At 41.1% G+C, this 27,510-nt stretch overlaps 1 protein-coding gene across 2 annotated transcripts in view; it reads right to left on the bottom strand.

Moving 5' to 3' along the window:
* Positions 1 to 20,350, bottom strand: part of NRG3 (neuregulin 3) — a 1,179,966-nt gene extending 1,159,616 nt beyond the window's left edge. For both annotated transcript variants that reach the window (XM_037049346.1, XM_037049347.1), the window contains exon 1: positions 19,480 to 20,350. In XM_037049346.1, coding sequence (XP_036905241.1) covers positions 19,480 to 20,350 — 871 coding nt within the window. The remainder of the gene's footprint in view (positions 1 to 19,479) is intronic.
* Positions 20,351 to 27,510: the final 7,160 nt, after the last annotated feature.

The following is a 27,510-nucleotide window of genomic DNA, read 5'->3' as shown; positions in this document are numbered from 1 at the left end:
GTGACATGTCAGTGATATGCCAGAGCAGGGCACCTTGGCCAGACCAACCCATGCAGGTAATTGAAGCACCAAGTCTCCCTGCTCCTCAAGAAGAAGACCAAGCCAAAGGGAAGCAGGTGCCAAAAAACAGGGAGCTTCTGGATGTTGCTGTGGCCCTGCTCTTTCTCAAGTGGTTCTATTTTTACACTGTGACATTTGAAAATCCAGTGTCACTTAGTGATTTGATGCTCCCCCACCTCTTTACCACTGCTGGAGCTCCCTGGGTTTCCATGACACTTATTAATGGGTACAGCCCACTAGTGGCTGCTGGAGGCAGTGGTTATTGCAAGGCCCTGAAAGCTGAGCCACATCTCCGGCCCAACAACCATATTATGGAGCAGAACAGTGGAAATAAACCATGAGAGAAGAGAGCACTGAGGAAGCCCCTGGAAAGGACCAGGATGGAAGAGCAGCAGGCAGTCCCCAGACACTGTCTACATTCACAGAGAAAGTTACAAGTTAAATCCTCTGGGTTTTTAAAACTTGCTACTATTTTTGATTAATATATATGTGTGTTCAAACACTGTTCTTTATCAGAATTTTACTGGCTGTGTCAGAGCAGATGAAGACTGAGCACTGTAGTTTTACTGATGCCAAATAACCCAAGATGTTCCAGCCCCTAAGATCACTTAGTCAAGAACAGTTGCACCTTATTCCTTATTTTTTTAAAGAATTTATTTATCTTTAGAGAGGAAAGGAAGGAGAGAAGGAGAGAAACATCAATGTATGGTTGCCTCTTGTGCGTCCCCTGCTGGGAACTGGCCCGCAACCCAGGCATGTGCCCTGACTGGGAGTTGAACCGTGATCATGTGGTTCGCAGGCCCGTGCTCAGTCCACTGAGCTACACCAGCCAGAGCACACCTTATTCCTTATTTGCTGATTCTTCATGACTGTGACTCACTTTCTATCTGTAACATTATTTCTGGGTGTAAAGGGGAAAAAAACATTGTTAAGGTACACTAGACAGCTAGCACTGCTAGTCCTCTCCTCTTCCTTACCACACCCTGGGCTGCAATGAAACCCTGATCATACAGAGGCATCTGGCCATACAGTGCACACAGACAGGAAATGCTCACACATCTTCCCCATGCACCCACCTCCCAACTATCTGACAATGTTTACTGTCACTTGTCATTGAAGAAATACAAACTAGAACACTAACAAGACACTACTTTAAAACTAGCTAGTTGGCAAAAGGTTCTTCAATTAGTTGTTTGGTTTTGTTGTTCATGGTATGTAACACCTATGACTATGGGGGAGGTGGGAGGGTATGAAAAGAATGGACACCCCGATGTTGTAATAGCAACAATGTGAATTGTTCACTCTTTCTAGGTGAGAATATAGAAATCTGTATTTTAAAAATGTAACTTTTTTGGTGGAATTGTAAACTGGTACAGCCACTATGGGAAACAATAATGAAGATCTTTTAAAAAATTAAAAATAGCCTCTAGCCAGGTAGCTCAGTTGGTTGAAGCATAGTCTTGATACACCAAAGCTGCGGGTTCAGTCACCTGTCAGGGAACATAAATCATCAACCAATAAATGCATGACTAGGTGGAACAACAAACTAATGTTTCTCCCTATGGCTGTTTCTCCTTTCCTCTCTCACTGTGTAAGATCAATCAATAAAAAATTTTTTGAAAAAATTAAAAATAGAACTAACATATCATCTGACAATTTCACTTCTGGTAATATATCCAAAGTAAATGAAATAAAAATGTTACTACAATAGCTAAGACATGGACATAACCTAAGTGTCCATCAGTGATAAATGGATAAAAAAACTATGATGTGTATATATAATGGAATATTATTCAGCCACAAAAAAATAGAAACTCCCGCCATTTGCAACATGCATGAACCTTGAAGGCACTATGCTAGGTAAAACAAATCACACAGAGAAACAGAGATACTGGATGGTCTCACTTCTATGTGGAATCTACAGAACAAAAACAAAACCAATTCATAGGAAAACAGATCAGACTGTAGTTACCAGAGGTGAAGGGTTGGGGAAAGAGGAATTAGAGGAAGTTGGTCAAAAGTACAAACTTCCAGTTATAGGATAAAGAGGTACCAGGGAGATAAATAAGTACCAGGGATGTACTGGTGTACATTAACTGAAAGTACCAGATAATGTACACCATGATAACTACTGCTAACACTGCTGTATGACCTACAGGAAAGCTGTTAAGATAGGACATACTTAGTTCTCATCACAAGGAGAAAAATTATTTCCTTCTTTCTTTTCTTTTGATTGTATCGATATGAGAAGATTGACATCAGCTTGAACCTCTAAGTGGTAATAATTTCACAATCTGTGTAAATCAAGTCATCATACTATTACCTTAAACTTATACAGGATGTATATCAATTATTTCTCAATAAAACTGAAAATATATTTTCAAAACCAAAAGCTTTTTGGCTTAATAATAACTTCCTTTCATAACTCTTCAAGATGTCTGTAATTTTTGCTAAAAAATTGGTAGGTGTTTTTTAAAGTAAGTTTTTTGTATATATATCTGGCCAAAAGTTTCTATCCCATAATGTGTCTGAGTTTTATATAATAATGACCAAATTAGAACAGACTTTATTTTCAAAAGGTGTTAAGCTCATTATATTTTAGCATTAAAATATACATCAGCAGAGAGCCACTAAAGGTAGTGGTTTAGGTATTCTGACATAGAAGTATTTGAACATGAAGTGTAAAAAGAGAGCCAAAAAGTATTAGAGTAAAAACTATAAATTTCATAGAGCAAGAACTTGGGCTAATAATTCAACAAAAAATAACAGTAATTATCTCTGGGTGGCAGAACGACAGTAGATTTTTATTTTCCTCTTATTGCTTATATTTTCTAATTTTCTACAATGAACATGACCTGTTTAATAACAAAGAGATATGTACTCCAAAAAACATAAAATATTAACACTAGCCACCTAGAATTTGAATTAAATGTCACCCTGACACTGTCACAACTCAGAGCTATGTTCTAACCAGTAGATGAAACCACATTCTGGTGATGAAATCCCCATACGAACCAACATGCAGGAAATCATGCCCTGCATTAAGAAATGGCACGATTCTTAGTCCTCTGATGTTCTGTAACGCTGTAAATTTCATCAGCCATGAATTCTGTTCAACAAAGGGAGAAAGATATTATGATCATAGCCAGAACTGGATAAATTTATTTATATTCCTAAACAAAATATTTTTGGTGTGCCAGCAATTCTTCCAGGTGTTGTCATACCTCAATTTCTGGGAATAAACTCACTTTCAAATGTACATGATATTATATATTATACAGATACACTCACACATATATGTATGTGCGTGTGTGTGTGTGCATGCACACATGTGTGTATATGCATGGGTCACAATAACATACCTACAGCTGGCTATCAAGCTCTTTATCTGTCATAAGGATAAAGGATTCTTTCTTAAAGTTGTAAACAAGCAAAGTTCATGGAACTTTAGGACACAATCAGGTCCAACTATATTAGTACACTGAAATATGCATTACTAAATGTTGAGCTGCAAAATATCTCACTAAAAATGCACCCCCCCAAAAAAACACCCCTCTGAGAATAAAGGGGGAGCCTGTGGAATTAGTAAATCAAAAATTCCACTAAGATTTTAATCTCAAATTTAGAACTTGGCCTCAGGGAATCTTTGTCACAAGGAGACTCAGAATGTCTCTTCCCACAGCCTCATTTATGAAAGAAACCTGATGTTTTCAAGACTGAACAGTCCACCCTGACATCTCAAACAACTGAGTAGTGGAGCAGGGCCTACATTCCCAACTGGCTCCAGTGGCCATCCTGCTGTGCTGTAATTACCTTTCTCCCTTTAGAAATCATTCTTCTAATTAGCTTATTTCCAATTTTCCTTGGAAGCTAAGAAAAAATTGTAACAATTAACAAGATTAAGCAAAGGAACATAAACTCCCCTAAGGTAAAACTCTCCAGCCTTTCCTAGTCTCCATGGAAGTCACCTCCTGTTCATCAGATTCTTTTGCTCCCAGTTTACAATACAGTGGAACATCAAAGAGGAAGTGGTAGACTAGAAATGTGGAGATTAAAAAAGCCTGCATGATCTACAACCCCCAGAGTCCTTGCTCAGATACCTAAGTGTGCTATATTCCTAATGACACATTGCTTCCCACACCACATCTTGGAGAAATGGGAGACGGTGGGGAAGCTGAGCCCAAGTCTCATTCATGAAACAGGCTTTTGGGAACAGCCTTCCTTCTTTGAAACTATCTCTCCCAAGGCACATGGCAACAACTCTTCATCAAAAGCAAACATATTCACAAACAGACTGATTTTCCTCACACAAAGACATTTCTATTTGGGGAGGTTCAGAGGTTCATGTGACTGTGTGCGTGTAACTGGTAACTGAAGATTAAAGTGGACTTCCCAGCACAGCAGTGAAAAGAAATTGATGGAGCAGTGAAGGTACTCTTCCTTAAATGCCGCATATGAGCATGTGTCATTTATTTTTATACAATTCATTTCATACCTTGTAGCTGATATTCTGAGAAAAGAAAGAAGTTCCAGTAGGGGGAACAAATAATTTCATTTGGCAATGTAATAATGTCTGGGGAAATGTGGGAAAAGGCAGTGGCAAACTTCTGCAAAGTGATTTTGAAAGAATTGCTGACCAAAGATTGCCATTCTCTATGGTTTGCTCACAAAGAGACTCTCCTGTCAGGATAAAGAGCTCACTGCCCAGCAATCTAATTCAATTTTCACAATGGGAGAGTAGTACATAAAGACTTTCTGTACCTGGCAATTAGTCTTCAAACACTACCACTGAGATATGCAGCCATTCCATGGCAACCAGGACGAGGACACACATACCACTCATTGTAAACTTAGAACAATTATACACTGTGGGATACAAGGGAGCTGACGGTTGTGAACTGGACATGTGTTTGATATGTTTCCATGTTTGTATATGTGGAGAAGTGGAAGAAAATGAAAACACTGTAATAAGAGTTAATTTTTTAATCTCAGGCATCTATAAAGCTTTTTCTGATGAAATTATTATAATATCTACTCTAATATCTTTCCAATACTTTTTGCTCAAGCAAAAGATTTCGGTTGTTCCATCCTAGCATCAAAGTCCTTACCACTGATAATACCATTTTTAAAAAAAAATTAAGGATTTCAAATTGTAGACAAATTTTCAAGTTTCTCCCTTCCTCCACTCCAGATATACATAAATGGACCATTTATTGCTCCTAGCCAGATCAACTAGGCAAAAGGCATAATCCTCTAACTGCCATTCTAAAAGGAAGTGATCCGAAGCCAATCCTTGCAGAGTTCAGATGCAGGAAGCCTATCACAAGGTAACTGACTATAGGAACTGTGCTTTGCAAGTAGCATGTTCTACTGGACAATTTTTCTTTAGTGTTAACATTTCTGTGTTATCTAGTCATTTAGAAGTAATGGAGCTCTTTAAACTTTTACAACACTCAGCCATTTGCAGTGCATTGTAGAAAACAGCATTTCATTATTTATCATAAATTACTCAGAGATGCTCACTATGAAAGATGAGCATCACTGTGATACCACAGAAGGTCACAGAGAAGCCTACAAAACCAAGTGATGAAGGGGAAACACAAATTTAACAGTGACTTTGTTAAGACCCGACCTACAGTACTGCCTTCTTCCTTTCAAAAATCTCTTTTGAGCATATACACAAAGACCCAAATAACTAAGAAAAGACTACCTTTACCTAAGTAAAAATTATAGATAAACTGAAAATATTCCAGGCAAATAACAAGTATATGTTAGCTGGCTTATTATAAATGTTGACACCAGTGAAAATTATCTGATTAGTGAAAAACAGAGGAGAGAAGCCATTAGCAATCAACACCAATTTAACATCTGCACTTACATAAGCTTACAGCCCCTCTGTCTGGCAACAATGAGCAACCCAGGAAGCTGGCTAGAGTGATGAACTTGATTTTAATCTGGAGGTTCTTCTTTATGGTGAACAAAGTGGGTGTGAAGTAATTTTGGCTGTTGATATATGTAAATGAACGAATGTGGTTCTTATGTCTACGACAGGAGCTCTCTGGCAAGCTTAGTGAGATCCTCATCATATCACAGACCTCCCTTTGGGGTTCCTGAGGCAGCAGCGCCCTCTTCTCTCACTCCTCATTACACAGTGAGGGTATTCAAGGTATCAACAGCACCACTGTTTTTTTTAATGCTTTGCATTGTCAGCACATGGTCCTAAAAGGTCTCTGGAAAGGGCTCTGGAAAGGGCTCTGGAAAGGGCTCAGATAAGACCAAAAGAGTGATGTGGCCATGATTTGGTAAAGGGGTTTTCACCTCTGAAAAAATCTGATGGCAGTAACAGGTTAATTTAGGTGAAGCAGTAAAATCAAGAGATTCTTCGTATTACTTTTCTGTACATTTTTACTTGCAAATGTTTACACATTTGAAAGCTACTATTTTGGGTTAAATCTAGGGCTGTGATGATGTGTGTATGGAAAGACTAAACATTTTAAAACAGCAATTCTACTGCCTTTTGTAGCACATTTGAAGAGTCGCTAGAATAAAGTCAATAATTAAAAATGTTCAACATATGTCAAAGACCATATCTTTAAATGATTGGGAACAAATTAGCCTTGGAGAATCTTTAGAATTTATTATTTGCTCCTCCCTTTAAATCATCCTAGAGATCTTGCATCTTCTGAAAATTCTACAGACACTGTGCCAATTCTTTGCACCAATCCTGACTATGGTTTCCCGTGGCAGCATAGGTATGTATGTCTTCCCAAGTCCTCCCTCCTTCATCAGGCCCTCACTTAAGGAAAAGGTGAAGCTGCCTCACTACTTCCAAGACAGACCCTCTCTGCCCACCAGACCAGACATGTCACTGGCTGCTCTGATCACTACTTTCTGAAATGGCCTAATATACTTTTCAGGTGAAATCACACACTTCAGCATTTAAATATTCTCTGGAATGTATGTTCTGATCTTCTTCACAAAACCATAAATGCAAACAATTAATTATCTTTGTTATGCATCATACACTAAAATGCTTGCAGAACTGTGATAGTCTCAGACACAAGTATGCTTTTGTATGTGTGAAACACGTGACAGATGTGGTAACCTACGCTGAATCAGAAACACTTTAGATATGGTGAATGAAAGTTTTATGTAATATAAACACAAGGTATCCACTCAGAAAAGCTAAGTTGAAAAGGAGTATGGGTATCTGCACGGAGTCTCATTAAGCTGGGATCCTGAGAACAAAGAGAGCTGCTGAAGCCTGGAAGCCCCTCCAGTTTGTCAGACTTCCGGGCATGAACAAAAAACTGTATTATGATCCAGTGTCTGTAAACAGACAAATCCTTAAACTCAGACCACCATTCTGGTAACATGAAGTATAGGCCAAAGAAATGCTTTGAAATATTTCTCTTATATTTTGAAGTTTGTATTGATGTAGACAAAAAATACACAAACTATGTGCATAAAGCTCAATGATTTTTGACAAACGGAACTCCCCCGAGTAATAACCCCCATATCAAGAAGCAGAGTATTTACAATACCCTAAAGCCTCCTGTCTTGGGTCACCTTCCGTTCACTGCCTGCCTCCTCCCCAGTGATAATCACTATTTTCACTTCTAACATTAAATATTATGTAAACAGAATCATTTGTTGTTCTGAATCTTTTTGCTCGCCAATGTATTTGAGAGCCCTAAAAGAATTTAAGCACAAAAGCTATGTGTCCCACAAATCACCACTTTCCATCAGCCTAAGGAATTTATCTACCTGTAGTCCAACCACCTAACTTTATTATGTGAATAAATACCTTGTGATTCTGGGACAGCCTTACAACATCTAGTAAATCTTTGAAGTGGTTATTCCACCTGTTTTTATTTATCTCACTCTCCCTTCTCAGACCCAGCACCACAAACTAGTCTGCATTTTCCTTTCATTTGAATTGCAAAATAGACCAGGTAATTGGTTACTATACACACAACTGATTGATTAATATTGGCTATATCCATCTGTAGCAATTCTATTAAAAACTGCCCCACATCTGCACACTTGAAGAGCCATTAAGTGACTTATTAAACTTCTATCTCTTTTATTCCTATAAGGTCAAAGCTAAGAGTCTAAGGTCCAGGGTAAGACACTCTGCCTTCAATAAGGCAGTATTTCCCATGAGCAAATGAAATGAGTTTGTATTTCTACACATCTGCATTTCACAGCAGAAACCAACTCATCAGCACTTCACTGCTACCACCATCAATTAAGACACAAACACTTAAGACAAAAGAAAGGAAGTCTTCACAGAAGGAAAACCAAAAATTGAACTGATTCTGATTCATGGAGCATATTCTTTATTTTCTCGAAAGTAAAAAAAGAAAAAAAAACATCTCTAATTAAAGACATAATTCATGATCACTAAATAAATCTTAGAAAATAGGCCAAATTCAATACATTATGTAGCAGTGCTATCACACAATACAGAAATTACCATCATTAAGAATTTGGTGTACCCTCTTTTGAACATAGTTACTATATATTAAATCTGTCTATTAATCTACATAGCTTAATATAATTAGCATCTAATATAATTTTCCACCAAGAGTTTTAGGTAGTTATATAATTAACATTTTCCAATATATTTAAAATTAGTAGCCCTGGCTGGTGTAGCTCAGTGGATTGAGTGCAGGCCTGTGAACCAGAGGATCGTGGTTCAATTCCCAGTCAGGGCACATGCCTGGGTTGCAGGCCAGTTCCCAGTGGGGGACCCATGAGAGGCAACCATACATTGATATTCTCTCCCTCTCTTCTTCCCTTCCCCTCTAAAGATGAATAAATAAAATCTTTAAAAAATAAAATGAAATTAGTAAAAACTCAATTTAATGGCATTGTAAACCTATTATGTAGAGAAAGAAAAATTTATTTTATTATTTTTATTTTAATCTAAAACATACAAATGCACAATCACTTGCCAAATATTTGCCTAAAGTACTCAAGGCTTCTCTCTTGAGTAAATTTCCTCTATCCTTCTGGTGAAACATCATGCCCAAAAAGTGTGCTGCGATTTTCTGGTTTCAGCACATCCATTATGGAATGAGAATGGAAAGCCACAAGTGAAATACAAGTTCGATTTTTTTATGGACATGTAAACACTTATATTCTCCCTTAAACTTGCCCACAATATGTTCAACAAGCATTTTTAAGTGACTTATCTTTATGGGCTATATCCAAAGTAATCAACTTAGTTCTAACAGAGACCACAACTAATTCATTAGTTTGCACACTATTTAAATACAACTGACATAAACAGGTTTAGGAGCTAATAAAACATGTAACACTAAGTAAACATACCTCTCATTTGAAAGCAAAAGCCCTAACAGGTTTTTAACCTTAACCTTAAGGACTAGTCACCTTCTGAAAAGTCAGTCCAATAGAATTCAGTAAAGGTAGTGTTTATCGGCATTCTTCCACCCCATTTTCACTCCATTCCTAAAGTCTAGATTTTGCCATCATGCTGACAAAAATGTTTAACAATAAATTTGCGTAAGCGATCTCATTTCCCCTCTTCTTTATGAGCACAGCTGTCATTCTTAGACTACAGGATTTGTGCACAGTCTTAAGGGGTTTTTGAAAATACAGGCTTCCTAACAAAGTATTCTGATCCATCAGCATGGCTATTCAGAGTACATAACCCCATCTTAGTATTTGATTTAGTTCTGTTTTCTTCTCATGAGTTTACAAGAGTAAAAAGCCAAGTCATCTTTCATTTTAACCAAAAGAATATTTTTTCTTTGTGATCTCTGCTACACAGAAATGTTAAACAAATAAGCAATGATCAGGCCCAATTTGTGCTTTCCTTGGTAGACCATCATGGTCTCACCAATAGTCCTCTTAGGACCACTGGCTAGTCAAAGGTGGGTACCTCATAAATTGTGCCAAGACAAATTTCAGATGTTCTGTAGGAGACACTGTGTGTGGTGCAACACCCACATTTATTTAGTAGCATGGGAATGTGAGTGTCTGTAGAACTACAAAGCATCACCCCACAGGTTCTGACACATTTCACTGGCCAATCTCAGCACGTAATGTGGTAACTACTATAATCAAAGCAAATTTTGAATGGTCAGAGAAGACAATTTTGGTGACATTTTAGGAAGCAGAGAAAGTCTGTAACTGTTTTCTGTCATTGTTCTATTGAATCATGTACAAGCAGCCAGGGGGGGAAACAACAGTTGAGATGATCAAGAGATAGAAGTATAGGAGCCCTGACTAGTGTTGCTCAGATAGGTCTGAGCAACTACTGATTTGGTTCCAGGTCAGGGCACAGGCCTGGGTTGCAGCTCAGGTTCCCAGTTGGGGATGTGCAAGAGGCAATGGATCAATGTTTCTCTCTCTCTCCCTTCAGTCCCCTCCCAATAAAAAAATAAAACCTTTAAAAAACATCTTTGATTGAAATACCCCCTAAATTTCTCTGTGGACGGAAAACCAAGGTGATTTCTCTGGTTTAAAAAAAGTCTTCCTCTTCCCATAGCAAAAAGTGATGTATAAAACAGATGTGCCTTTATGGAGTTTACAATGGCATATGCCACAGTCAATGAGCAACAGACTTGAAAAGGGCAATGTATACTGGTAAGGCCATACTGTATCAAGAGATAAGGATTTGTGGTGGAAGAGATTGCTTGCAAAGTGGTGTTCTGATCGTCCTGATCCTTCAAACTATGCCACTTGAGACTGTTTTAGGTAAACTTTAAAACCACTCTAAGCCCAGCTAATTCCCTGCATGATTGAGATAATCAGACGTACACTGTGGGCCTAAATAGTTGTCTCCGAGTCCTTGTTTCAATAAGTAAACATAACAAACTATGTAAAGGGCTGGTCCTCCTGGCACAAAGTGAAACTCCACAAATGACAACTGTAATTTCTATTATTGCCTCAATTCTCAGGTCCTTTCCAAGGTTGAGATTCTGTGAAAAGTCCTTCCACATTTCAAAAAAGAAAATTCAAGGAAAATAAATTTACAGAATTAGACCAAAAATGATGAGGAGGGTGGTTTTTCTTTTAGTGAACTTCAAACTTTTTGGCAAACCATAGGAAGATCATGCCAAGAGTCACATGTGGTTGTGGGAAGGGTATCTTAGGAGGTAGGCTAGTATGTTCGGTGACCCTTATCAAATGTTTGGCATAAAAATTCTATTCTGATAACCATGACTATAATGTATTAATGCTAAAGTAGCTACATAGATTCAGATGACCTTTCATGTTTATATATGCTCTTACAGCCTATACTGCATCCACAATACACATGATCACTTCTAGGAAAAGGCCTCAAAGATAAAATCTTACCATTGGAAGCTGTTAAACTTCTATTATTGAGCTAAATTCTATATTTCCTTTGAAAGTTTGTTTCTGACTAGCCTTCTTTTATGCCTCTGCATGGCAATTTATGATTTATGTACAATTATCAACTTGTGTTGAAAAATAAAGATTTATAACAAAAAAGTTACACTTTGAGATATAATTTAGGAGAAAGTTTCCAACCAATACAAGCTTGAAGCAAGGTGTTTTGAAAATGTTAGTATTAATATTAAAGTTCCCCAAAGTGCAAAGGTATGCATGTAAAAGAACTCTCTGATGGATGCAAACAACTAATCCTCTAAAGCCTAAATCACAGTAACTCCTAAATTAAGAGGGAAACAGAATGCAATGCAGAACTGCTGGTTTTTATTAACATTTATTTTCTCCAAACTACACAGACTCAATGAAAATAAGACAGCGTGTGAAAGGAATTAAAAGGAGCCATGAGGCCTTCTTCATCAAGAATTTTCAGATTTCTATAGATTTCAGATTTCCAGATAATCTAACAGTCTCACTCATTTCCCCCCAACTTTCCATTCCTCTCTTTGATCAACATATACCCAAAACAGGCTTCAAAAATCGTCTACCAAGCAAAGAATGAGAAATGATGTGCTGTAGTTTGTGACTAAAATTCCAGTGGGATTTCAGGTAGATTTCTGCACCATATTCTGCTCTCTTTGCCAGGTATCAGAGAGGAACCCAGGGGAGGTCCTATGGCATACAAGAATAACAATTTCTCATTGTGATGAAAAGATCCCTCAAGCTTGGTAGCAAACTATTTCCAGTATCTCAACTGAATTCAATGAGTAAAAATACCTAACCTGTCTACTTTCCATTTCTCTTGATGTTAAAACAATAGCAGGTTTTGCAGCTCAAATGGTGTATGAGGCAAGTTATACCCTGGCTAGTGTAGCTCATTGGTTGGAGCATCATCCCATGGACCAAAAGACTGCAGGTTCAAAACCTAGGTCAGGGCACATACATAGGTTTTAGGTTTGATCCCGTCGGGCCACATACAAGGCAGGCAGGCGGCTGGGTGATATTTCTTGCTCACATTGATGTTTTTCTTTTTCTCCCTCTTTCTCTCTCCCCCTTCCTCTCTCTCTAAAATCAGTGGAAAAACTGTATTTGGGTGAGGATTAAAAAAAAAGGCAAGGTATTATTAGCACCCTCTTAATTCCAAGGGAGGAAGTTAAAGTCCAAAGGGATCAACTTGGTTCTTTGAGGTTGCACAGATATAACAGGACTCAAGGCTACAAGGTTTTCATTTATTTGTTTAGTTTTATATTTTTATTTGTAATTGTACATAGGACACGGACACTTCAATCCCCTTCAGCCTAGGCACCTTGGGACCTCACACAATTTCCCCAATGGCCACCAGCTGCCCCACTGTATTCTCCAGAATTTCTTCCATTGCCTAAAATCTCTTCCCCTCTCAAAGGTGATTTTAGTTCTGGGAAAAGCCAGAAGTTGCAGGGTACCAAATCTGGGCTGTAGGGGAGCTGAGTCATATGGGTAATATGATGTTTCGCCAAAAACTCTGCACGAGATGTGACAAATGAACAGGAGCATTGTCATGATGAAAGTGCCAATCACCTTTTGCCCATAGCTGTGGCCTTTTGAACCATCCGAACAGCTCCCATGGAGAAATGTTCAAGCTTAACACAAAATTCAATGCCGATTCATTGCTCTACTCACTCATTTTGAATGTGAGAGCCACACAGTACACGTTCACTCAACGGCATCTACCACCCCAATTACCAGAACAGTGAAGTCATTTTGCACTCATTCCAGGCCACTCTCCTTGGCTGCCAGGTTATATCAATGTCCTACAAACTGTTCTAGTTATATTAACAATAGCTGGACTTCTTCCAGACAGATGTAGATAGATATACAAATCTTTGTCACTCTTCCACGGAAGTCATTATAAAATATGGTCATGAGTGACTCACATTTTCCATATATTACCCGCTAAAGGAGTCACTTTCTCAACCTACCTCCCTTTAGCCAGCTGGTTGTTCACCTGCCTCCCTTCCTGCAGTGTGACAAACATGGTGAAAAGGTCATAGCCAACAGGCTAAGCTCAAGGAAGCTTGCACACATCTGCAACCACACTCAGTCAGGGTAACAAACCTGTATATGCCAGTTGTTCCTATTGTAATTATGTAAGTTAGTTCAATTTTGGGTAAGCAAACAATATATGATTGTGGAAATGAAAGATATCGTTGTTTTTGTTAAAACATGGTTGAACATTTTAAAGAAATTCCAAATGGTAAATTGTTTTAAAAAATAGAAGGAGATTATGATGAATTATATGGGCAAGAAATTTTAAAAGGTTCCAGGGCAGAGGTATATTGTAGTATCTATGAAGAATCTGGGTTCAGATTCCTTTACAAATACGTTCAAAGAAAAAATGGTAATTGGAGGTACAGTTTATAAAGAAAACTGAAAAGATGTTATGAAAATATACACACATACTCAAGAAAAAGCCTTGGCCCTACATCAAGGTATGGGAGAATGAACACTGTACACGTTTTAAGTTTTATTTTAATTTTCTGCTTTTTGAACCATTACTTTTATAATCTATTTAAATTACATGGTTAAATACCAGCATTTCAATGCCCCAAATCCATGTTAAATATTCACTAAGATGAAAACAACAAAATTATATGAAAGTATATAATAGCTTATGCTCAATTATACAATTTTTCTGTGGACTTAAATAAACGCTATCAACATTAGTATGATTAGTATACTAATCTACACGGGATAATAAATGGCAATTAGTCTTCCACCAAGTTTTTGGAATCCCATAAAAAAAACTTAAAAAGTAAAAAATAAAGCACCAGGGCAGTTAAGTAATTCAATTGCCTAAACAGGGGGAAAAAATCTCTAATGTTCTACCTCAACTTAAGCAGTCTAATGTCTTACCAAAAAGACTGACTTTTAAAACAATTCAAAAGTCTGTAAAGAGCTTTCAGAAAGAGTCATGATTCAATTCCATGAAAGACTGGATAAGGGAGAAGTGCATGAAGTCCGCAATGAAACAAATGTGAAAATGGAAATCCAAACTGAACATGTGTCCTAAGACTTTCATTAGTAATTGCATGAGCAGGAAACATCTATTGGATATTATCTCATTTGAATATTTCAAAGGTTTAAACTGAATCTATTCCTCCTTCCTGCCTTCACATGTATACATGCTTCTAGAGGAAAAACTTTCCTGCATGCAGACAAGTAAAAGTCCCAGGACCTCAAAATGTCTCAGTGGTATTTGTCTACGCAGTACCAGCTCTGTGCCTCACAAAACACAAAAGTCCTAAGATAAAAGCAGATTCAAAGAGAGAAGAATGAATTGCAACTCTAGTCATAAGCAATTCAAATGCATTTTGCAGACATAGATTTATGGCTCTTCCCTTGCTCTAGTATATTTCAGGGTCAACTTTCATGTTCCATTTTCGATGCTCCCAGACAGAAATTGAGATATGTCTGGCACTGGATCTGAGAGGTTATAAGGAAAGAATTTCTACAAAAGAAGCAAGATAAAATTCAGCCTTCTTCTCAATGTGGTATGGAGCAGAGGAAAGGGTTCGGAGGGAAGAAAGATCTTGTTCCTCTACACACTAGACCTCCCAGGATAGCGCTGGTTTCAAACCCTACACCAGCAGCCTTGCTTGCGGCCCAACCCTGATTGAGAAAACGTGTTTTCTTTAGTAACAGAAGATGCCACAAAGTACCTTTGTTTGCTTGTTTCTCTTTCTGACAAGCTTGTAGATCAACACTGCATTAAAAAAAGGCTAGAGGGAAATACCACCAATATGAAGGTGGCTGGATTCACAATCAGACCTGTAGAACAGAATCTCAATTATCATTGTCAATCCCTCATCTCAGCCATGAGAAACTGAAAAGGAAGGCTTAAACAACAAGCATAATGCACTGAGACCAAAGTAAACATGGCCCTAAAAAGCCCTGTCAGTTCTATGCTGACCCCCAATCCCTTTTCTTCCATTTGGACCCTAAGTGTCTAAAGAGTGAAATGTACAGTAAGACTGAATAAAGCAGAAGTGTCTCATAACCCTATATTAAGGCCAAAGGAAATAAAAAACATACTCAGGTTCAGCATGTGCTCACTAAAAAAGCTCTCAAATGGATTTCATAAGAAATACTAATCGAGCTCTGAATCTTCCCTTTGGCTACCACACATGATTAGGATCAGTACCTTCTACACTGAAATTCCTTTGAGGGCCCGATTCATGTATATAGGAGACAATGTATAGGAGTTAGTTTATTTAAACAAATTATGTCTAAGGCTGCTTATAAAAGCAACCAAGAGCACTCTTACTCAAAGATTAAAGATGTTTAAAAAGAACCAATAGAAAAATAGTCAGAGAGTCAATGGCTCTCTTCAAAATCACAAAAGGTATGTTGAGATAAACTTTTATTTAAATAGAGTTGGTTATATCAAAATTACCCTGGTACCATGTTTAAACATGAATGATATATTTTAAACCTATTTCTTCACTAAATATACTATTCAAGTTTTGTGATCGTACTCACTGGTATTAACTATGTACTTTCCAAAAAATTACCCATTAAAACTGGCTCTTTGCCTTTAGTATTTGAATTTAGCCAATGACTCTAATCTTTTTAGCAGTTATAGAATTATGCTGAGTAACATAACAATTAACGCTGGTGTTGACAACACTTTACATATGTCTATTAAGCCTGAAGACACAACTCAATGTGATGTCAAAGGCTGTTTGACACTAATCAATCACTGTTTCTCTACTGTTTATAGTAAACATTCCTTGGCTTGAAAAATCTGTAAACTAACCTACACTTTCAGATGCAAAGTGCTTCAAAGACATTTCTGGTAAAATAATCTACTCGTGGCACTGTGTCTAAAGTACTTGTTTCTAAAGCATCTGAAGGTAAGGCTCATCCTTGGCAACTAACTGGAAACTCCAGAGATCCCAGTAACAGAGGAAGTTTTGGTTCAGCTCATAGTCTAAAGGTTAGAGAATGAAGAGTCAACTTCCAAACCCTTCCTCTCCCTCTGCCTTCCAAGTTTAACATTTCTTTATCTCTGATCCTACAAAACATTAGAGACAGACTTCCAAATTGAGCCTTCTACATAACAAAATAGCTTTTACTTGCAAAAATCCTATTATCCTTTAGCAAGTATTTATTCTAGCATGAACAAACCTCTTCTGTTCCAAAGAGCCATGCTGCCTTCACACACAGAATCCTTCTGATTGACCTAAGATGAACACAAGGGACATTCATTCCATAAACTTTGAGGTGTTCCAAGGAAGAGCAAAGACTCTGACCATTAAAGAATTAATGAGTCTCAAGAAAACAGAATATCATCCTTAGCTGTCCATAGGTGCTACAACATAATCCATGACTTTCATGGATGGATGGATGGATGGATGGAAGGAAGGAAGGAAGGAAGGGAGGAAGGAAGGGAGGGAGGGAGGGAGGGAGGGGAAGGCTAGACAAAGAAAGAAAGAAAAGAAGAAAGAGAAAAGAAAGGAAAGAAAAGCTACTGAACTATGGAGGTGGAAGCTGGACTAAAGAGAAATTTCTCTCCGGGGAACTTAAATGACATAATCAAAACAAGTTAAAAATATAAATACCAGACAGACCATTATTCTTCAGCCCACAGCAGCACTGTTGAAAATCTTTCAAATAAATCTTTATTTCAGGTTGTTAATCGTCCTGCAATCTTGGACCAAAATAATAATCGAACTATACTTTTTCTTTAAACTACCATACAACCTATGTATTTAAACTCATCTTTTATGGAAACTATACAATCTTCATTAAAATTTCCCTTGTTGATATATACAAACCAGGTCAGTTTCTGCTGGACTGTTTTATTGCTTAATTCAACTGTTCTACTTCTGTTTTATTGCTTAATTCAACTTATTAAAGGTTTAGAAAAGAGCAAGACCTGGACTTCAGATATGCAAAAAAACAAATACTTCTTATATGTCTATGAACATTGACACCATTAACAGATCCCTCCCCCTTTTCCTTGGGCCTGAGGGCCCTGTCAATAATCATTATTTATTAAACAGCCTGCCATCCCTTCTATATAATGTAAGAAAGGACCATGAGGTATAGAAATAATTACCTTGGGCTTTTCTTTAAAGACCTCCGGAATGGAACACAAGGAAACCAGTTGGAAAAGAACTTGAAATACCTCCCCACCCCCAGCCCTGTTGTGCATGCTGCCCCCATCACCCACTCCCAAACACACAAGGTTGAGAAGTATACCCACACTCCATTTTTCTTATAAACTGTCAAAAGAAAAGGTAAAAAAAAGCTGGGGTCTTCAGCATATATTTACACATATATTTACAATCCACTGAATATGTTCACACATACACTTGCACATCCTTTATCCCTTCACGAACTCAGGCTAGATTTGTTGAGAGAAGCCTCTAAACACCTACTAAGAAAATGTGTTCTCAAAAATAACTGCTTCAGTCAAAGGAGAGAGAAGCGGCAAGTGACTGATTTGACTGCCATTCTGGTTCGTGGCAGGCCCCCTCCTTTCCCACTTCTCCCTGTCTCCCAACTGATATGCAGCCTATTTTTCCCAAAGCAGAGTAAGGAAAGGCATAAACAATTTATCTCTTGGACCTTACCCACAAATACACTAACTCCTAAAAAAAAAAAAAAAAGCAATCAAGTTGTCAAGGAATGACACCCAGAGTAAAAACACAGGTCAAGGAAATGGGAAATTACCAGATGACTGAAAGCAACTCAGATATTCCTACTGATGAGTTAATGATGTGCATTCTTCCTTTTCCCCAGATGTTATGGCTCAAAACAGACACACACACTTAAGATAGCATAACCAGGCAGTTTGGGGAGAATAACCTTGCACAGAACTTACACTGAGAGACTGGGGGTTTGTCCTAAATAACCTTCACAGGTTGTGCAAAATGTTCCCATATCCTAGCCAATAGTCACGTCAAGAAGCTTCCTAAGATTCCCTTAGTATAAGAACAAGGTAAGGAGTAAGGATGGGAGGTCAATGAGTCATCTAAAACATTTATAAAGATGTGGAGAAATATACACCCCCTATACAAATCGAAAGCTATCGTGCTTGGGGCAAACTGGCCAATACTGGCAGCAGTTGACAGAGGTTGAAGATGCTACATTAAAAGTGTGACCTGTTTCAAAAGGGCTGTATGTTCCCACACCACCTATATTTTCTAGACACAGAGGGAGTGGAGATTAGGTTCACACCCCACCTTTGGGAAAGGAACAAAAGCAAATGCTTGGCAAGCTGAAAAATCTCCTCCTTCATCAGGATCCAGAGGCAGCAGCTCTGCAAGGCTCTCTTCGTATTTCCCCCTAGTTCACTCACTCTTGGTGGCCACAGAGTCAATTTTCTACATCTTGGAATAGCCACGGGCAGGCGGCCATCAGTTTAGCCCTAGGCTTCAGACAGCCCTCGTTCCCTCTCTCGCCCAACAGCTTCAAATTAACCCTTGCTGGTCCCTGCCACGGTCAGGGCTGCTCTAAGTGTCTACAGCTTCTTTCCACCAACACGTTCATGAAATCATCATCCCACCGCCCCCCAAGGGAACATAAAACTTCCCTTGGTGGTTTGCCGTCGGACAATTTGCATTTGCTTTTCTTTCTCTCCTTCCTATGGGCAGGGGAAGGGCTCAGAGCGTTTGGGAAGGCTCTCCCTCCCTTCCTCCTCTGCTCTCTTAAGGAGCCGGATCCCAGAGCTGGCCAGCAGGTCTGCAGTGAGGAGGCGCTGCTCTCTCGTTAACCCTTTGAAGGGACTTAGCAGATGAGTTCTCATTTGGGACCCACTGAAGCAGGGCCCGTGGAGCTTGACAGTCTGTCCCCCATCCCACACATAAACCCAAACAGACAGGAACCTTTTTCCTCCTTTTTAGCCAGTTTTAACTATCTTTCTCACTCTGTGCTCCAAACCTGGAACGGGGTGGGGGTGGGGGATGTTAGAAGCTAGGCAGCAAGAGGAAAAAGACAGCAGGAATTAAGGAAACTCAATGGTAAATCAGAGATCAGACAGCGTTTACTTACGAAATTTGGGGCTGGTGCTAGTTTCTGGCGTGGTGGTGGTAGAGGAGGAAGACGGGGTGGTGGTGGAAGAGGTGGAAGAAGAGGAGGAGGAGGAGGAGGAGGAGGCAGCGACAGCATCCTGAAAGGGAGACAGGGTCCAGGAAGGAGTAGAATCATGAAGGTAGGAGGAGGTAGCGAATGCCGCAGTGGGCCAGGAGGGCATTGCCTGGGTACTGGGGGTTCCTGGCACCGGAGGTCGGGAGCCTGGCGTGCTGCTACTGAAGAAAGGGGCCGTCGTGGACAGGACCGTCGGGGGACCCGCAGTGTTTCGTACCGTAGTGGAGCGCGGGCTGGCCCGAATGGGCACTCGGTGCCCGGGGAAGCGAGTGGGAGCCCGCGTGACGGTGGTCAGACGGGTGCTAATCCGGTTAGGTGTCCTGGAAGAGGCGGCACCGCCGGAGGAAAGGGTGGCTGGGGACGTGGTGGAAGTTGTCGTGGTAGTTGTCTCCATGGCCTTGGGGAAGGAGCTGGGCTTGGAGAGAAAAAAGGGGTCCTGGCCCATCCCCTTGGAGTCCACCAGGTCGGTGGGCACGTATTCCTTGACGGAGCCCACCACGATCCATTTGAGGAGCATCAGACTGAGCCCCAGGCCGATAAAGCCGATGAAAAGAGGCACCACGCACAGCCACGTCTGCTGCCGGTTCCACACGATGCAGTCGCTACAGCGTAACTCCCGGGGGGGCTCGGCCGCCCCTTCGCCGCCGCCGCCGCCGCCGTCCGGGCCCCCGCCCGCCGCCGCTGCCGCCGCAGCCGCCGCGGTGCCCTCCTCGGCCGAGGCGGCGGCTGCCGAAGCGGCTCCAGGTGGCGAAGCAGCGGCCGCCCCTTCACTCATCCTAGGAGCCGGTCTTCACCTTCGCCCCCCCGAGGGCCGCGCCAGAGGCATGAGGCCGCGCCGGCCGGGCGCGGGCGCGGGCTCCGGCGGCGGCGGCGGGCTGGGGCTCAGGCAGCGGCCGCGGCGGCCGCATGCAAATCGGCTCCCAGCCCCCACGCCCCTCCCCCCGAGAGGCGGGCGGCGGGAGGGGAGGAGAGGAGCGGGGGAGGGGACGCGGGCCGGGAGGGAGCGGCGAGGAGCGCGGAAGAGGGGCGAGACGGCCGCGGCGCCGGGGACGGTTCAGGGAGCGGCCGGGCGCGTCTGCAACCCGCCGAGCGGCCTCTCGCGCGCCGGGACCCCGCGTCTGCTGAAGCTGCTGCTGCCGCCGCTGCTGCCTCCGCCGCCAGCCCCTTGCATGTGCTCCAGCCTCGCCGGCATCCTCAGGGCGCCGCGCCCTACCCGCTCCCCCGGGCGCCCGCCCACGCCACCGCCGGGCCTCCCGCCGCCTTCAGGGGCTGACCTGCCCCGCGGTGGACTGCCGGGCGTTGGAGAGCTGCATTCCGACACAGGGGTCGGTCTGGCGGCCTCAACCGCCGGACCTGGAGCGCAGCGAGTCCGGGGGGCGAGGTGCACCTGTTCTTCTGCCGGCCCGCAGCCAACCCTCGGCCAGCACTCTCCGGGAGAGACCAATCCGAGCGCAGCGCGGAGGGCGAGTGGCCGGGCTCGCCTTGCTCCCCGCCACCGCCGCCCGAGTCAAACTCCAGCGAGCTGCGCAGCCGCCGCTGCGAGCCCGGGACCTGAGCACTCGGGGCGCTCGGGGCTCCCGCGGCTCCCGCGGCTCCCGCGGCTCCGGGGCGGAGCACCCGGCGTGGAGGAAACGCAAAAAACCGCAGTGGATTCGAAATCGTTCCCTAGCGCCGCAGCCGGGTTGCACTTGGGGAGCTAAAGCGGGAGACCGCGTCAGAAATTCCGGGCGCTGCGTACCCGGACAAGGTGGCCTTAGAGGTGTCTGGCTGCAGGGTGGGTGCAGTGTGAGCCCAGCTGCCTTTGACGCGTTGGGCTTCAGGCAGAGTAGCACCTCCCACCAACACCTAATGATAGTTTCTTAATGCGCACAAGATAAATAAATGATCCATCAAATAAACACAGCCGTGACCGACGCTGCTGCAATGGGTTAAGAGGCTGACGCTGCTGGGCTCGGGAGCTGGGGGCGTGTGCGCATGGGAGCGTGTTTGCATTCCCCGGCCAGATGGCAGGTGCTTTTGGATCTGGAGAGCCACGTTGCCCTCTGCCCTCCGAGTTCCTGAAAGAGAGAGTATGTTATTGGACCTAGCAGATTTCCCCAAGGTGATTTATGATAACTTACCTTTTTAAAAAGTACTGTCTTTAAATGTAGATGTATGCACAGACACACACGGCACAAGGGAACTGATTGTGAGAGGTAAAATTTATAACGATTTGGGATGGCATCCAAAATAAGGTTGGTGGCTTCTTCCCTTGGGTAGAGAGAAGCACCTGTATACCACCAACTCAAGTGCGGTATGGAAGCTGCCTGGGGGAAGGAAGGAAGGAAGGAGGGAAGGAATAAAGAGCCACCACCAGCATAGTTTATGCTGATGGAGCAAAACTTCGCTTTGCAATTCTCCTCAGATTTCCTGGTATAAAGTGGAAACCGGAAAGAGGCTTTTATTTACAGGCTCCAAAAAATTAGAGGTTGAGGATGGCAGCCTCCTAATACTCCTCAGCACTATGTAATTGGCGCGGATAATGGAATCAGCATTCTCTTGTCCTGTGATAGTCTCCACAAAGAAGTTTTTAAGGAATTCATTTTATTCACAGGTTGAAAACCAAACGGTACACTGAAATGACTGCAGAGAACAGAGGATGCATCGAAACTGGAAACCTCTGGGATTTGGTGCCTAGGAAAGTATTTTGCACAGACACGGTTAATAAATTTTTTTGACGGCAGTAATGTGGCTGTCACCTTTCAGCTATAACATTGAGACTTTTCCCATAGGGAAGCTTTTGGTTTTTAGTTAGATGGAACATGCCCTAATCCAGTAGTGATCAATCATGATTCCAACAATTGTTGCAAGCGGATAAAATATCACAAACCCATGAATCTATATTCCGTCAGCTCACCCAATTCCCTGTACAGTACTCTTAAGTAAAAATTGACCCAATCTCTTCTTACCATGGGTTCTGGGCAATTACTGGCCAGTCTTTTCTGTAGAGCAAGTAAAAGCTTTCACAGAAAATGTGAAATTATATAGTAGGTGCTGCTGTCAGCTATATAAGACAGAAAATTACTTCTCCAAAACACTGCTAGTTCATTGTCTGCCCGCCCCCTCCCCCCCCCACAACATTAGTCCTGTGGCCTCTTCCTTCTTCATCCCAGGATAAAGTAAATCCAGCGTAAAAAAAAAAAGAGGTGTTCTGTAATGCTGTAGCTGGGCAAATGCAACTGTGTTCACGAAGCATTCACCCCACATTGCCTCCATGCTCTCCAGTGCCTCCTGCACATACTTATCCAAGTTCCCTCCACTTCTCATTTCCACTTGACTTTAACAACCTGTTAAAGAGCAGTCATGGTTCCCTGTTGAGCTCATTTTCCCCCAGATCCCAAGCCACTGCACTTGACTACCCATTAGCTGCTCTCACCATGAACACCATCACTAGAAAGAAAGAAAAAAAAATGAGCCTATTGCATTGGGGAACAGGTTGCACCAGCCCATTCAGGAAATTTTGGCTGGCACTACTATCATTAATTTGCAGTTTATTATGAGGCTCCTTGGTAGCATGTGGTAAGCACTATAATTATAATTGGGGGTAAGGGTTGTCCAGAGCTGAGTGGTGGACACTGTTGCTGCTAATGAGCAGTCACCTAGTCAATCCCATGGTGAGGGGTCACAGTCTTGTGACTCAGAGCTCTCTGAAGCAGCTGCAGAAAGAGCTTTACACTCAAACTTTGAAGACAGGGGTTCAAGTTAGGACTCGGCCCTTTAATAGTCACTCTGGGCCTCTGTTTTCACATCTATGAAATGATACTATAATACCTACATTCTATACAAATATATGAATTACATAGCAAAATGGACTATTCACCTATGATACCTTTTAAACATTATTATCAGACAACTTCTTATAGAGATGGGTATGGGTTTTGCTAACAAATGGGCATGACATACCTTAGCATCTCCAGAGCTTTATATTGGCCTGAACATAATCACCTTCTGGATGTCTCCTCTATTGTGTTATCCACTAATAATCATTGCTTATAATTTGACCACAAACCAGCATTTGTATTGAGGTACAGTTTTTCCCCTCAATGGTGTCAACATCCCCAGGCTGGGAGTTTCAGTGCCATTTCTGACTCCTTACCCAAAGTTCAGTTAGTAGTCATCATTAACAGTATAATAGAAGTGTCCCAAATCCCCTCAATTGTAAGTTATTTGGCACTCCATTTTAAGAACCACAAGGCTGGCCCTGGGTAGTGTAGCTCAGTGGATTGAGTGCGGGCCTGCAAACCAAGGGGTTGCCGGTTCAATTCCCAGTCAGGCACATGCCTGGGTTGTGAGCCAGGTTCCCAGTTGGAGACACATGGGAGGCAACCACACATTGATGTTTCTCTCCCTCTCTTTCTCCCTCCCTTCCTTTCTCTGAAAATAAATTAAATCTTTAAAAAAAGAATTCCTTAACTAAGATGATACAGAATAAAGATTAAGTTGAAACAAAAAAGAAAACATTTCTTTTTTAAAAAGGCTGGAAGTCAATGTGGTTGTCACATACCTCTAATATAGAGGTATACCATTTTGGTCATCCCAAAATAGTCCCAGACCAACAGTCATGTGGGTTCATCTGGAGCTCTGCAGGAGGTACCATTTCCTGGATAAGACCACTCCACCTATAGACAGTATACATAATTAGAAAGGTCTTTGTGTCAAGCCAAAAATCTACCTCCTCATACTTCCATCCTTTCTTCTTAACCCATTAGTAATATAAGCCTTTTTATGAACTAGCTGCCAGGCATGGAGGATACAACAGAAAACAAAGCAAAGCTCCTGCCCTTCATGAAATGTATAGTTTAGTAGGAGAGATGGACGATAAAAATAGATAAATTATGTAGTCTATTAGAAAGTAAGAATTGCTGTTTTGGTCCACAAAGAATATGCCTTTGTGGCATAATTACACTGGACATCTCTTCTTCAATTCCAGTATCCCTAATCTATTTATAGTCCCCACAGGCCATGAGGACTTGCCACTTCTGGGAGGACTAGGGTGCTCTTTTATTATTAGCCATAGGTTCCCTGGATAAATGTGGTTACTACAGAAGCCAGTCTGTCCTGCAGAATCATAATATTCTTCATAATACCCTCTGGAATCTTGTGTGTAGGCAATATGATATCTCAAAACATTTCGCAGAATGAACACTTTACAAAGTGTTGGTACGGCTAACCTTTTAAAGATTGTATATTTCATATTCTCTCTTGGTTTACTCCACTACTGTTATAATGATACATATACATTTAGATACATTTAAAAAAAACTGTGTGGCCTTTTTGAAAAAGAGAAGCAGATTGTTTTCCTCATAGATCTCAACTAGTAACTATATTTATTTCTTGTGGGTATGTGATTATTTTTATATAGGACTTACCCAAAATGTACTGAACAAACCCCTAGGTAGATCTGTCTGGTCACATATTGACTTTAAGGATCTGTGCATTATATGCCAATATCATAAATAAGACAAACACTGAAATTTAAAAATTCAACAAAGCAAAAGCACAAAGTGTAAAAGGTGGAAGTTGTAGTTGAATTCTAGTTGTAGCTGTATCCTAGTCAAAAAGATGATTGTAACAATGCTCAGACTTACAGCATTTAGAATGTCACCTGTTTGCACTCTCATAAAGTAGGAAATGCTGAATGCTTTATAACATGATGTAAAGTTACAAGTTCTTAATGAGGCACTGAAATAAAACAGATGTGAAATTTCACTGGGAGTTGCCAGAATACCAAATTTTCCAAATAGGTTAACTAAGAACTGGGTGGCTAGCGCAACCCCCTGGAGATCAAGGGAGGATATTTGTGAAAAGGACTTCTTTGGTAGAAGCTGTACTCTGAATTTAGAGAGGAGGAGCATAGGCACAAGGCTTTCTTACAACAATATAATAATAGGGGCCTCATAAGAGTGTCCTGGAGAGTTCAATATGAGGCCTCTTTGTTTTGGCAGGGCATCATTGGATTGGGCTAGACACGCAGCCCCAGGAATTGCAATCAAGGAGATGGCTAAAGTGGACTGTGCCAACAGAGAGCTCATGAAGCATCTACCATGCCATGAAGTCATGAAGTCCTGTGGCAGTAAGAGTCCAGTTTGGACGTAAAATGAGTGCAGAGGAGAAGCAGAAATAGAAAATCAGCTGGCAACTCAGTGTTGAAGGAACTGAGTGTCATAGTAAGACATCTATGTAATTTGTTTTATATAAACTGAATCCAATCTACCTGTACTTTAAGATACCAACATGAGTACTTTATTCTTGTCTCTCAGAGTTTCTGTTAGTGTTTGTCTTACCTGGTTTTGTGTTTCTTTGTCAATAAGTTTCCTTTTTATCCCTGATATCTTTCCCAAAACATGAGTAGATATAGTTTTCTTAGATCATGTCACTGTATACTCTATTTTTTTGAAAAAAAAATTATTGGGTCTGAAATTGGAGGACTGCTAGATGCAAATGTATCTTGAAAACGCAATAATCAAGCAATAGCAGAGGACCTGGTGCTTTAGAAAAATCCAAGGAAATGTCTTCTCAGCATGATCGGAAACAAAGCTCTCATGAGTTCATGCTTTCTTTCCCTCTCCAGACTGCAGGCTTCCATTTGGCAATTCAGAGCCTTCTCCCCATTCCTGGACAGGGTTTAATTAAGTGAAGCTGCACATGTAGAAGAGATGCAACACACAAAACCAGCTTTCTAAAATGTTTTCTTGTGACTGATCAAAAACATCTTTGTCTCAAATGTCATTATTTCTAAGAAAGGCAGCTTAATACAGGTGCATTCAGAGAGGAGTGGATGTGAGTTCACGTTTGTATAAATAACACTGGCTTCATCTAACCTGTGTTTTCTAGAATTCTACATTATGCTTCTTTAGATTTGGAGATGAAATTCTCATCATACTATATAGGAAGAAAGCAATCAAGTTCCCACTGTTTTACTTTGTGTCTACAACCTGAGGACTCCCTGTTGAGCTGTTCAGAGAAACCTGAGGACACTCTTAGCACCAACACCTAAGACCTTTGGTCACACAGAACCTGATTTACCCAACATGAGCCCATCTTCCTGCTTTATCTACCAGAATATTCATATATAAGAGAATTTACAGCTATCCCTTCCCCCACCACACACAATTTCTTCAGAGGGTTATTTGTCATCTATAACTGTTTCCAGGTACTTCGATATATCTTTTTTCTCTGTACCAGATTTATTTTTAACATAGATCAATCATCAGTAAAGGACAGAGCAGAAATATGGAGGCAGACAGACCCAAATCTGACTCTCAGTGTGGTGTTGTACATTTGAAAAATGTCATGTGTTATGTGCCTAGTGTTTTGAATGGCATGTGGTAGACATCTCCAAAATAGTGGCAAATACTCTTTTCAAATAAAAAGCCAAATTGTCTCTGTGGGGTACTGTCTTGGGAGCCTGCCTTTTCCAACAAGTTTTGCAGAAGACACAGAAGTTTGGCACTGTGTTATTGCCATTAACAAGGTAGATCCTTGATAACAAGATAGCAAGTCTCAGGACCAGTAAAGAGGCATTGTAGAGAAGCACTGACCTTCCAGCCACAGGTGGGGAGTGTACATTTATTTCCTACACTGTGTGTGCCTCCAACTCATACACCATATGACATTCTCAAAGCAAACCCACAAAATTATCAGGAATAAGTATTAGCTCGAGGCAGACTTAGCCCATCTGTCTTGTCTCCAGGGAAAGGTACCACAATAAGACAAAATTTACTTGGTGTCTAGAAATTGACACAAAAAGAAGAAAAATATCACTTTATTTATTAAAAATATTAAATAAAACTAAAAAAGGCTAATGGAGCTTATCTCTTGTAAGGGTCTTAAAGACTTAGAAAATCTGTTCTTTATCCATCCTTTTGAGACTTTCTGTTTGATGAAGGATAATTT

This window comes from Sturnira hondurensis, unplaced genomic scaffold (assembly GCF_014824575.4).
Source record: "Sturnira hondurensis isolate 20B ecotype Veracruz unplaced genomic scaffold, ASM1482457v3 Scaffold0006496, whole genome shotgun sequence".
In the NCBI taxonomy this organism is placed as follows: Eukaryota; Metazoa; Chordata; class Mammalia; order Chiroptera; family Phyllostomidae; genus Sturnira; species Sturnira hondurensis.
The sequence above is the reverse complement of the archived record's forward strand: the minus strand, read 5'-3'. Positions and strand labels throughout refer to the sequence as shown.